Source organism: Pundamilia nyererei, unplaced genomic scaffold (genome assembly GCF_000239375.1).
Source record: "Pundamilia nyererei isolate P.nyererei 1_Seehausen unplaced genomic scaffold, PunNye1.0 scaffold00054, whole genome shotgun sequence".
Classification (NCBI taxonomy): domain Eukaryota; kingdom Metazoa; phylum Chordata; class Actinopteri; order Cichliformes; family Cichlidae; genus Pundamilia; species Pundamilia nyererei.
In genome coordinates this window covers 1,263,223-1,276,501 of record NW_005187455.1, presented here as the reverse complement: position 1 = coordinate 1,276,501, position 13,279 = coordinate 1,263,223, and the positions used below count along the sequence as shown (strand labels likewise).

At 37.3% G+C, this 13,279-nt stretch overlaps 1 protein-coding gene across 1 annotated transcript in view; it reads right to left on the bottom strand.

The window, feature by feature from the left end:
* LOC102214986 (contactin-associated protein-like 4) overlaps nt 1-13,279 on the bottom strand; it is a 109,610-nt gene that overhangs the window by 51,517 nt on the left and 44,814 nt on the right. The window contains exons 3-5 of the mRNA XM_005733747.1: nt 9,045-9,238; nt 4,226-4,373; nt 2,549-2,752 (exon numbers count right to left, since the gene is read on the bottom strand). Of these exons, the coding sequence (XP_005733804.1) occupies nt 2,549-2,752; nt 4,226-4,373; nt 9,045-9,238 (546 nt within the window). The remainder of the gene's footprint in view (nt 1-2,548; nt 2,753-4,225; nt 4,374-9,044; nt 9,239-13,279) is intronic.

Here is a 13,279-nt window from a genome sequence, read left to right as displayed (position 1 = left end):
GACGAGGATGATCAGTGACAGCTGGATGGCAAATTAGGTGCAGGTGTGTCAGCCACTGGGTGGAGGAGGAGAGAGAGAGAAGCACACACATACACACACACACAGGTCGCTCCGGGAAGGACCGTCCGACCATGACAATAATAATAATAAGTCCCTATGATGACATAGTGAACCCAGATAGGATCTAGGATATTTTCATTTTATCCACATAAAAGCAAAATGAATATCCTGTTTAGTGAAATAAATTAAACGAAGTGCAGCAGAAGTATAAAGGTTAGACGTTTAATTAAAACCAGAGAATTACTTGAAGGAAGATCTTTTATGAAATATTACTGTACTACACGTGGTAAATGTAAATTCAGCATATCCTGTAGTGATGAACTGAAGAAGCATAAACCATAGATAAATGTGTTCTTCTCCACCATAAAATCTCTGGGATAACATTAATAAAGCTGGCAAGTTTGCCAACCAAATGAAAAACCAATAAAATAAACCATTGAAAGGTTATCTTGTGGCAGCTGGTTCTTACTTGAGTATATATATATATTTTTTTTTTTTTACAGTTCTTTTAATATTATCTAACATAGCAAACTTCTTTGAAATAGCAGTGTGATGGAATAAAATACTGTGAAAAAGAAAGTTTTCTCATGACTCTGTGCAATAATGGAAAAAACAACCTTATTGCTTCCAGAGGAATCAGGAGGGTAGGTAGCAGCCAGGTGCTACTAATCTAGCCCACCTAAGTGATCATCATCAGATGTGACATCATCACCTCCATAAAAGCAGAGGTTTTGGCATTCAGGTGTGTGTTACTACACAATGCCAAAATCTTCTCAGGAGTGGATGTCCTAGCAAATTCACCTCAAAGTCAGAAAACGCAATGCTTCAGATAAACTGCAAGACAAACTACATCTCAGACTCTAAAGTTGTCATAACACTGCAATTAGAAAAAGACTGAATAAGTATGGTTTGGTGAAAACCAAACACAGCATATCAGCACCTTATACCAACTGGGCTTCTTTCTGTCATTGAGTCGACCATGAACTCTTCTGAGTATCAAAGTACTCTAGACTCAAACATGATTCCATCTCTTATTTGCCAGACAAAGCTTGAATGATACTGGGTCATGAAACAGGACAATAGCCCAAGCACATTAGCAAATCTATAACAGAATGGGTCATGGACCCCTTGTTGATCCTCTACCTAATCACATGAGCCAAGGTGTGAAAACGGGTGTGGGTCACAATCAGCCAAGGTCTCGGCTAGGGATGGGTATCCGGTGTTCTGACATAAACGGTAGTAACCAGACCGAAAAGCTGTGCAAAGGAGGTAATACCTCGAATCTGATGAAACACCCGGCAACGCATAGTGTTTTTTTAAAAGCTGAGAAATGCACATATTTGATAGCTTGCTGCAAGACCTCACACTTAGCAGCACATCTACTGCGGGTGTGGTGCCTGTTATCAGTCCCGGAGTTAGCAACATTCCCCAAGAACCCAAAGAGGAGAGTCCTGGCCCCTAGCCCTGCCAGTGTAGCAGAAATGATGACGGATGATGATGGCATCAGCAGCCGTTCTTCTCTGGGTGAGTGGCTTAATGTTGTTCGTGTGTAATTTACGTTGAGTAGGCTAACCACGTTATTAAATTAATGCATGTAAGGTGAACTAGCAAACACCGTCATAGTTACATGCAGCTGTCTTCTTGTTTGATGGCAGATACTCCCGTCACCCTGGCCAAAAAGGCTAAAATGACCAAAGAAAAAGTGGAAAACAGCTGAACATGAGAGGTTTTTGGACCAATTTTGTGTTCTCCATTCTATAAGCACCGGTTCGAGCACCGTTTAAGCACAGGCACCGTTTCAAAAGTACCAGTTTGGCTCCGGTATCGGATAAAACCTAAACGATACCCATCCCTAGTTTTGGGTGAACACACTGTGAAAGCTACCCTACCCTATCAACTACCCTATCATGTGATTTACTAAGATCAATTGGCCCAGGAAGTGAGTGGGCGTTAAGGCCCACTCACTTCTGCAGAAGAAAGGGATCTCCCAGAAAATGAATCAAGGTGTTGCAATGGTCTAGTCAAAGTCAGACATCAATCCAACTGAAATGCTGTGGTGAGAACTTAAGAGAGCTATGCATAAATGAAAATCCACAAACTTCAAGGAGTGCTGTAAAGTTGAGTGGGCCAGAATTCTAGACCTTGAATGATAACCCCTGACCTTGAAAGTGAGGTTTCCCTTGTAGTGAAATTTGTTTTCATGTTTTTATATTATTATTATTATTGGGAAGTCTTTGCTCTTTTCATCTAAGAGTTAACAGGTGTAAGATTATGCATATACACAAACCCCTCTGTCTAATAACAATGATGACCAAGCAACGTTCAAGAAATACATCCACCAGAAAATGCTGCAATGTCAACACAACTTTCATTTTATAGCTACTAGTAATTCACCAACAAATTGTTTGTTAGTTCTTTTAGTTTGTTCAATAAAAACAGCAGCACAGGCAGTTTCCACACTGCATAAATAAAAACCTCAGATTTGTACCTTTTCTGATGAGCAATTGAAGTTTTCCTTTTTCTAACTCCAAGGTGAGGCTGTGCCCGTTCTGTCCCTCTGCATGAAGCAGTATCCCAGAGTTCTTCAGGGTTTTAAACTTCAGGCTGATGCTCTCACTGGACATCTGCCTCGGCCTGGGAGTCAACCTGTAGATGAGGCTGCTTTGGCCATTGAAACTCAACACGTCAGAATCTTTGAAAAGACACACACACACACAAAATCATTACCCTGGACTCAGATGCTTGTAATTGTTATAATTCATTACACTCATTAAATATTTAATTATGCAACCCTGCTTTCCAGAAATCCCATCTGATATGCTGCACATTTTGCAATTTTCTGTTGCAAAACATACATTCTGGATTCTTCATCTTCTACCTGCAGTGTTCATATACATATAAAATATTACAGTAAACGCTTCCCAAAGGCAAATTAATATTTAAGCATCAATAAAAGAAGAAGAGAAGCTAATATTCAAATGATGTCTGACTATAGAAAGCAGATTAATGACCACTGTGCAGCTTTCATGTCACTCTGAAGAAAATTATACACTAATGGTGAAAGTGTTGCTTAAGAACACAAATCTCTAGCCTACAGTGTCTCTATTGAAGCGTCAAATTAGAAACGCCAACTCAGACACATGAGTTATTGGATCCAGTGCATGTGAACTTCTACAAGTGACAGAAAGGCTGAAAGCACCAGAAAAAAAATATGCCTTGAAATTGTTCAAAAGTTTGTCTGTCAGGGCTGGTATATTATATGCTTTACATAAATCTTCTTTTCTACCACTGTTACCAAAGTGTGTACACTGAAGTTAGTGCAGGTAAAAAAAAAAAAACAACTGAAAAATTAATTTAAATTCCTTAATCATATAAGATTTTAATAAGTAAATAAAATGAACTCATATAAGATGCCCTTATGTGGGGTAAATCTTTGGGGATCTGAAAGACTTTTGTTTTTTTATTTACAAAGTGGGAGATCACATACAGTTACAGAGTTACAGAGTTGTGCGGAAAAGTCACAAAACGTTTGCGCGCTGCCAGCAACATGTCAAAGTCTAATTAAACCCCCCATTAGCATCAACACCATTAACAGTAAAGCTGCAAGGTTATATTTTCACACCGTGCTGAACCAGCATGGCCATAGCTCCGCCCTAACCCTCTCCATCAACACTTCCTCTGAGCAGGTGTTTGGTGAGCTCCTACTGTCTGTTTCACCTGTGGCTCATTTCTACTGTAATCAGCATTGATCTGCCGCCTCTTCACCAACCCCCAAGGTACATTTACATCCCCTGTTTTATGTACACATTGTTTTATTTACGCCTTTTGAGGAAAGAAATCTTTGGTAAGGTTCCAAAGGTAAAAGAAATGAAATTTATTGTTTAATTCTAAGAATTGGTTAGCAAATGCATTGATGTCCAACCCTCTCACAAGGCTAGATGATGCAAACCTGTCCCTATTAGATGCTAAGCATAACAAAAAAAAAAAATGAAAAGAGACACTGAAAAAAAACCATTTTGGTATTTTACCCCCAAAATATGCTTCAAAGTCACACAAATAGGAATATACAGTAAATACAAAGTGTTATATAATTTTTTCAAGACGCAAAAACAAAATTAAGTGTCTGTAAGTGTAGAGAAACAAGTACTGAAAAACAAAAACTGACTGTAAGGACATCCATAGGTTTCCAGTCTGAGTCCAATCCGACCATTTGGATTCCAGTTGAGAGGAATCAGGCGGACGTAGCGAGCGATCACTTGGTGCTGTAGCTTATGCTGAACCACACTGTCTGCATTACTGTTACCTGCAAATGCCTTAAAGAAAACAAACAAAGACATAAAATCACAGTTAGCTGGTTTTGTGAATTTGCATTCATGCATCAGTCGACTCATCTTTTGTTTGTGAGACACTACAAAGATAACTAAAAATTCCTCCTGTGGACATTTATTGTAGTAGGATTCTTACAGAAAATGAACATTTCATCTCTTCATTGAAGCTGAACTACTATCCCCAAGGTATCTGTGAGAAGTGATGTGTTTGATTTTTCTCCTAATGGAGGGAATATTGTTGAGATAGGGCCAGGTTTCTGGTGAATGGTTTCTCAATCAGGTAGAAAATTAGATTTGTGAAGCAGTAGTTGTAGTTTTATGTGCGTTAAATGCTTTGGTAAACATGTGGTCCGTGGAGAATAACATTTATTAACTTTTGCAATCCTAAAACAGCCTGTCTGCATTTTGTTTTAGCGTTTCAGCTTCAACTTTGACTTAACGTGATGCATTAAAATTCCTCTATGTACGTTTTAAACCTTTAGCTGACTGTTTTTCTTTTCTTCTCCCTCCCAGAACCCAACAGGGACATAAGTAAAAGACTTTTAATAAGTAAATGACTTCCATTATAAATTGCAGAACCTAGTCTGTTTTCCTAAAATACAAGTGCTTATGCTTTTTCTTAATATTCCCTCTCTTGGTGCTTTTCAATTAAAATGTTTCACTTGAAAGGTTACTTTGTGTACCTATTCTGATCATTATTTTTAATTAATATGCAAATACTGTAAACTCAACCTAAACAGCAGAATTGTAGCTCTGCGCGGAAATAAAGGATGGCTCAGTGAGCAACGTCCTTCACATGGAGGACATCTGCCCAGCTGGAAAGCCCTTAAACAAACCATTCAGTCCCCACTAGCTCGAGGCTCTGACAGGAGGGTGTGGAGCATGAGGTTAGCCGCTAATTCAAATCACTGCATTGGACTTCTTGACCTTGTTTGAAGTGCCAGGTAGGTTTGGTTAGATAATAATAATAGTAAATTATTACTCAGGTTATCTTTATCTTACATTAACATATGTATGATGATCCAAAGGGAGCAAATACTTCTTTCATAATAACTTGTTTTGTGAGCAGCAGTAGGTTTTTCAGCTGGTTGTGATCAGCTCATATTCACTGCTTTTTGAGGCATCATCACCTTAAATATAGACTCATATCTAATACCCTTGATCTACATCCTAACATTTGACCATGAATGCCACAGCCTCTGTGCACCAAACATAATTCAGCAACACACGTTTAGATATCACTTGCTTTACAAACAGTAGTTTAAAATGAACAAGACAATATATGCATAGTTTAAGTTTCCATTTTTTTTAAACGTCACTGATGACACTCAAAGTGTCAAATATGTAGAACAAATGTGAATTTGATAGAGGACACATTTTGTGACAAACTGCACAGAAATGCTAAATGCATCCATGTTTACATATGATGATATGTGAGCTGCTTGAATAATTGCATTTGAAATGACCGGCCTCTTAAAAAAGAAACGTTTTTTCATTTAAATTGTGGCCAAGACTTTATTTACAGTTTGACTATGAACAAATTCAAGGGAAGAGAAAACAGAAGGGATGTGTTGAAGGTGTAAGTGGGCTGTGGGATGTAATTATTTTCTTATTACTGGGCAAGAAATCTCCATGCTGTCAATCTGCAGCACACAAAAAACTAACTAATTAACTCATAATATGTATTATTCTGTGTATAAGGTTTAATTGCTTGTGAACTGAAGGTGCCAGAATGCTGCTTCAGAACACTTTAACCACTACTAAACCTACAAAGTCAATGAACATCCAGGAGTCATAACATAGACCAGGACAAATCTGCTCCACTAACATTAACAGAAAAATATTTAAGAGACAATCAGCATCAGAAGGAAATGAAAATATGTTATGCAAATCTAGTAAATTTACCTCTACTGACACTTAAAGAATTTGTATTTCTTAATTAGAACAGTATATACATCCCCAACACAACCTGCTCTTTTATACCATAACAGCTGATGCGAAGCATGAAAGAGGAGACGATGAGAGCGAAAATTGGAGAATGAGCGCTTCACTCAGCCGCACAAACTCTGTCCTCTAAGCTTAAAGGAAAAAGAGGTCCTGGAGGAATTGTGACTGATGAAGCTGCTCAGCAGTCGACTCTGTACCCTGAAAGCCGTGATAAACTAGGCTGACTAATATGCAGAGCTTTGGAAGGACTTCTGAGACATGCCACAGATTTATACCGACTTATGCTGTGTGTGAAATCAACAAGCTCTTAAGCTGTGAGAAGTCTTTTTTGTTCTCCCTCAGAAGGAGTATTAAGCTGACATTAGTTTTACTCTTGCTGTGAAAGTCTTAACTCTCCTAATCTTTAAAATAAAGCTATTCGCCACAGCATCAGCATGACTGGGATTCATTACCCACTTGGTGTGGTTTAAGCAAAAAGTTGTTAGATCTTAGAAAGTGATCAGAAAATGCAATGCTAATTACTTTGGCTTTTGTACATTTGAATAAACTGGAAGGTAGTTGTTAATATTCAGTTTCTGGCCAAGCAAAATTATCACTAGTAATGAAATGCAGACTCCTGGAAAGGTGATCTTTTTATTTAGTTGACTAAAAAGCTATCTGCTTTACTGACTTCTGATATTTTATATTTTTGCTGCTTACTTTCAACAGATTTCTGTTTTAGATCCAGCATTTTAGTCAAGACAATGCATTTGGATGTAAGCCCAAGATCACCTAAGAACACACTCTCGGTCATATATTTTTAACAGTTTCTAAATTATTAATGCTGTTATAATAACATAATTTTTTCAGTCTTGCTTCCACCAAAGAAGACATCAGAACATAGAGGAGAAAAAACACAGAGGTTTAAGAAAGAAAGTAACAATAGCTGAATTTCATTTAGCTCCTTCACTTTCACTGCCATGACATTGCACTGTTTCTTTCCATGTGGTTCTAGACTCCTTTTTTAATTTCAGTATTTTTTTAAACCTTTAAAAGAATAACTGAAAATATAAAAATCTTTGTAATTTTTTCTGTCCTTGCCACAACTGGAAAAATTGGTTTATCAATTCTACAAAATAACATGGAACATTCTCAAGGGCAAAATTGATATATATATATGTAAAACTTTTAAATGCCACCCAACCTTTAACTCTACCAATTAGTGTTGAAGACTGTTGTTATATTAGCAGATTAAACAACATTGGATCTTTGCCACCAATGACGAGAAAGCAGCGTCACCTAAATTAACACTGCAGGGGATTTTTTTAGAATTGGTTCCCCTAAATTTGGTCAGGTCAGAAGAGGGAATGCAAGCTTGGCACCTTACTAAATACACATATTTATATTTTTATATTTTTCAACAGTAACTCCCTTCACATCGAAATCCCCCAAAATCAGTCTGCAATTCAGCGGGTCAGTCTCCCCAGGCCCCTGCCACTGCACCCCACTTGGGTCACATTGCACCTGACCTTAGTGTCTGTCTTGGCGTGTGGTTAACCCACAGGGCAGCAAATTGATGCAATTTTTTTCCCGCTTCAGGGCAATATCTCCAGTGCAGTTAAGTCAGAGGTCAAAAGAAGCCAGCTGAGATGGTTCAGGCATTTAATTAGGGTGTCTCATATGTGCCCAGAGGCGCCATTTGCCACTAGTTAAAACTAGAAACTGTTAGGGCCCCAGGTCAGTGGGGAGAACCTCAAGGGCTGACAAACTTTAAACTACAACAGTGGCCGTGTACAAGAGACTTGACCTCCCTCAAGGGGCTCCATCTGACTACACTCACTGCCGTCAAAGTTGTGTACATGATTCTGTTTAAGCAAATGTAATGACAACAAAGAGGAGTTATTCTTCTGTGACTGACAGGAAAAGAGGAAGAGGGAAAAAAAAGTAAGACAGTGGTGAGTGGAGCCAATAATAATCAAATATTAATCAATAGATCCTGCGCCCTGCGTCCTGCATTCGGATTCACTACTGAGTTGAACATGTGGAGTTAGAGTTGTGACACTAGCAGTCAACTTGTTAGTATAGCTAGCAGGGCGAAAGATCATAAAGCTCATAGTTACAGTATTAAAACTTCATAACCAGTAAATAATAACATAATGGTCATGAACACTATAGTAGTTTGAGGGTCTTTCTGTAGATATTTACCTCCATCAGACCCTGAGGTAGACCCAGAACTTGCTCTAGAGATTATATATCTGGCGGAGGAATACATTGGGATCCCTCAGGAGGAACTGGAAAGCATTCCTAGAAAGCAGGACGTCTGGAATAACCTGCTTAGCCTGCTGTTCCCACTTCATATAACCAGTGGATGGATGAAACAACTTCTCCTGATTAGCATTAGAAAAAACCTGACTTAACCAATACACTAAATAAATGAAACACCATCCTGATTTTTTTTTTCTTTCTTTTTTTAACACTAGAGGTTTGACTTCCACATTTTAAATCTCTCTTGATGCTCTCCCTCTGCAGTAAATTAATAGCAAACACCTGAAGACTTAGATTTGTTCTCTATTTCCACAGCTCAAAATGTTCACATAATTGTAGATGATGGAAACCTTAATACATTTCCACCTTTCCTTGATTTTTTCAGAAAATGTTGTTTTCTTTAGTCACGCTTCAGGCTCACTTTCCTCCAACTCTGATGACTCTGAGCTATTACAACAAACTCACCCCTATACTGCCTTCCTGTCGATACTGTTTCCAGTTGTGCCCTGCGTCGCTGAACATCAGCAGGTAGGCTGTCTGCCAGTCAGAACTGCCATAGCGGCCTTGTGTTGCAACAGCAGTGATTCGTGTCCGCCCACCCAGGTCGACTTCCAACCACTGATATCTGTCTGAACTCAGAGGAGACCAACCTCCAGCTCCTGGGCAGAGGGAAAAAGAGAGAGGGGAGGGAAAGAAAAACACCCTTAATAACCAGAGGAATTGAGAGTTGACTTTTCTATCTCATTATATATTTTTTGGAGCTTCAAAAAAAAAAAAGGTTAAACCTTGACAGTACAATACCTTTAAACTTTTCTCAAGAAAGTTAAGACTAAAAGAACACCAAAGGGGAATAAAATAAATTAAATAGTATCAAGAAGCACTAAGCTATACAAAAACATCTGCTGAATGCTTTAAATACAATTTCATAATTAAGAAGAACAAAAAAGCATTCAGGCAAATTTGAGCAAGTTCTTCCGAAACTGATTTCACCAAACAAACTTCTTTTTGTAGTACAAGCACCTTAAATGCAAATGCTTTATCAGCTTCTTTCTTTAATGTTTAATTTGGAGTAAAGAGTTTAATCTCTGGCTTAAAATATTTTCTGTGCATAATAAAAGCTGCAACTAAGACATTTCAATTCAAGTACACAATAATTACGCACTGAGCTCATGGGCTCCATATTACCTCTGTACATGGCAGAGGCTCATAATACGGTGAAGACAAGATAAAATCAAAGAATTCTTCCTCCCAGGATGATTTCTCCCTGTCAGAAATGTTAAAGAAAGCTATAAGGCACTGCACCAGCATTTTTCTATTTGGCCTCGACCTCATTATGTTTCCTTTGGAAAAACAAATGACATGTTTGCACAATTTCACTGACAAACAAGCAAAAACAAAAACAAACAGCTTGACAGGCGAATAATTAAAATACCAAAAGGTGATTTTTATGTTTGCAGTACTGGGTCACGTTCAACTGAAATTAGATAATAACAATAGATGTTACCAAAAAAAAAAAAGTTTTTTGTATACAAACTATAAACAGATGCTTTTGTTAATCCTGCTTCTCCCTCATTAGCAGATCTGATTTTTTTGGCTCATAACTTAACTGCCTTTCTTATAGAGTTCATAACTCTTTTTCCTATTTTTTCTTTTAATTTGTTTGCAAATTAGTCATTAACACTTTATCTCAAAAATATCCTGCAGGTTGTGACTACAGGATAATTTAAGGACTAAGAGTCCTGGCCCAGTACTTTTGACCATATAGTGTAAGTATAATCATAGGCAAGTCAAGTCAAACTTATTTGTATTGCACTATTCAGAAAAAAGGTAATTTAGAGTCCTTAACAGAACGCTAGATGAACACAAAGAGATATTTAAAACCTAACACAATTAGACACAAGAGACAACCAACACTAGAGTTGTTTCCCATGTTTGCAGACACCTTGTTATATATATCTGCCACACTAATAGATGTGACTGTCACTGTGAATACAAGTTGTTTCCACTGAAAGCTTAGTAGAAACAATGTCAGAACAGCAGTAAAACTATGGGAGGATCATGTCCTTTATAGACAGCTGTTTTATTCTGCCCAGTAATGACTGATCTTTAGACCATATGTGGACACAGAGGACAACCTATGAGAGGATCTGTTCACAGATGTCTATTTATATATTTTGCACTAATGTCTTCTGTAGCCTACAACTGTCCTTGTACACTAAGGATAATGGGTAAAGCAATTAAATAATATATAAATAAAATTATATGAAAAAGTCAAATCTGTCATCAAAGTAAAAAACAAAACAATATCTAATGTAACTATAGATATAAACAGTACACAAGTGTTCAAACGTATTTTGTTAGTAAGAAAAAAACAATATTTAGCAACTTCCTATTTGATGAATCAGCAACCCCAGTTTGAATAAGATAATTTGTTCTCATAAGACAACTATCTTATCAAGATAACAATTTGGACACATAATATATTTTTTTAAATGTCTTTTTGGACTTCAGGGGTTCTGTAACTCTCAGTCAATTGTGCAGCATCAGTCACTTTTTATCCCAGGCCAAGCTGAAATTATAATCAAAGCATAAAAAATATTATTCAGCACACTGAACAACTTTGTGAAGGTTAAAGGAAACGGTCCTTATAGAGAAAGTGTGATTATACCAAAAACAGCTATAATTCGTTCTGATGTTAAAGCAGCTTGTGCTCAATTATATGTGTGTTTTTGGCTGACAAATATATTGTTCATTATTGTTGTTGTTGTTTTTGTTGTTGTTGTTGTTAGAGAGATTAGAGAATGTTACGCCATAGTTCTTTGTTTTTTTGTTGTGTTTTGTTTTGGGTTTTTTGTAGCTGATTCCATTTATAGGCAGCAAAGTATTTAAATCCAGTTTTTCCAAGCTCAGTTTGAATAAGAGGTACAGCTGATGTTAAAGTGTCCTGGGATCTGATATTGTAAGTGCTGTGTTTAAATTGAGTCAGAAAGCAGAGGTAAGCAGGCAGTCTTTGCAGTATAGAGCCTCCTAAATAAACACCGTACATACATGGTTATCACATTTTTCATGGCTGACGAAGAATCACCTGTGATGAGTTGTAAGGTACAGTGATACACAGAATTGAAAGGTTTAAATGTGGATTTAGGAGAATGCATACAGATATCACCAAATATCATCAGTATCATTATCTTCCCAGCACAATTCTTTTTTATAATGAAAGACAATGATAATAGAAATATATGAATGCAATGTCTGCTTTTTTGTGAAAAACTTTTGAGTCTGTGATTAAAGCCCGCTGAGTCACTTGGTATCAGTAGAATTAAAAGTTTGAGTTTGAGACTTAAGCAAAAATTAAAGAAAAATCACTTCTGCTCTGCTCACTTAATCCTTTGTATCTTCTCAAGGAGTAGGAAGTTCCAGAATTTTCTCCGAGAACATTAAAGGCCTCCCAAATCCAATTTAATGTAGAAAAAGTTAAATGTTTTTGCATAGCCAGTGATATTACTTTCACACAGCCAACCCTTTTGGAACCAGAATCTGATAGTTCTTCGAGGAATCAATTTCCCTCCAAACGAGATGTTATCATTTTGATTTCCAGCTTTTCTACTTAATTACAGTGAGATTACACATTAGGATTTTGAAGCTGACCTCAAAGTTGGACCCTGCATGTTTGTCCAAAGAGACAGATGATTGAATACCCTCATCTGGTAGTTCAGATGTGTTCAATGCCATGGCCAGATTGCCTCAATAGTGACAGCTTCACAATTAGCTGGATGTAGCTAACAAAAGTCTGTTTTCCCATTATTTCTGCTATGTGAGGAAAAAAGGGAAAAGATTGAAATGGGGAAAAGCAAGGAATGGGCAAAAGACATCAAGCATGTCAGTCTCACTGCATAAATTATGTCAGGCTGAGAAAAACTGGACAGATCTAATTAAAGATTAAAAAGTACTGTTCTTTGTGGACATTTGATCGATCATAAGTTAATAGAAATGGGAAAAAAAGAAAAAAATTGGGCTGTCTGATCAGCTGCTTGATTTATTTTTTTTCCAAGGTGTGCTCATCTGTCCAAATCTTGTATACCGCAGCTCACCAAACCTATCCAAAAAATGGCAAGTTATCTTGTCTGTACTTGAATGTTGCAGCAATTTCTGTGTGTAGCAATTGAAGCTTTCAGGTTGAACAGATCAGAATTAACGTATTGGGTGAGAGAGAGAGGACCCAAACACGGGACACATAAGCAGGTTTTAAAAAGAAAAGTGAATTGTTGAGTTTTTGGCTCTACAAAAGTCCAACATGATCTGACAAAGAGAATGCATGCACACATGGAGGACGTACATGGGGACGTACATGGGGCAGGTGGAAAAAATTAAGTCAGGACAGACAAACCCAAAGACTGGAGCGCTACTGTAAACAAACCACGAGTGCTCTTTTAGCAACTCACTGGTTTTATGCATATGATTCATATCATATGACTGGACTTTGACAGCCCTGTTTCCGTGTATATTCAAAAGAAGGTATAATATCTTATCACATGTTGTGAAATGAATTAAAAGTAGTCATAAATGTAAAAAATATCATTAATACTATTATATGTCATAAAGTAGAGATGTAGTTGGGCGATGAACAAAACTATAGGAATAGAGGATATGCTACTTGGGAACTGATAAGGGGGAGAATGAAACAATAAGAATTTAGACAA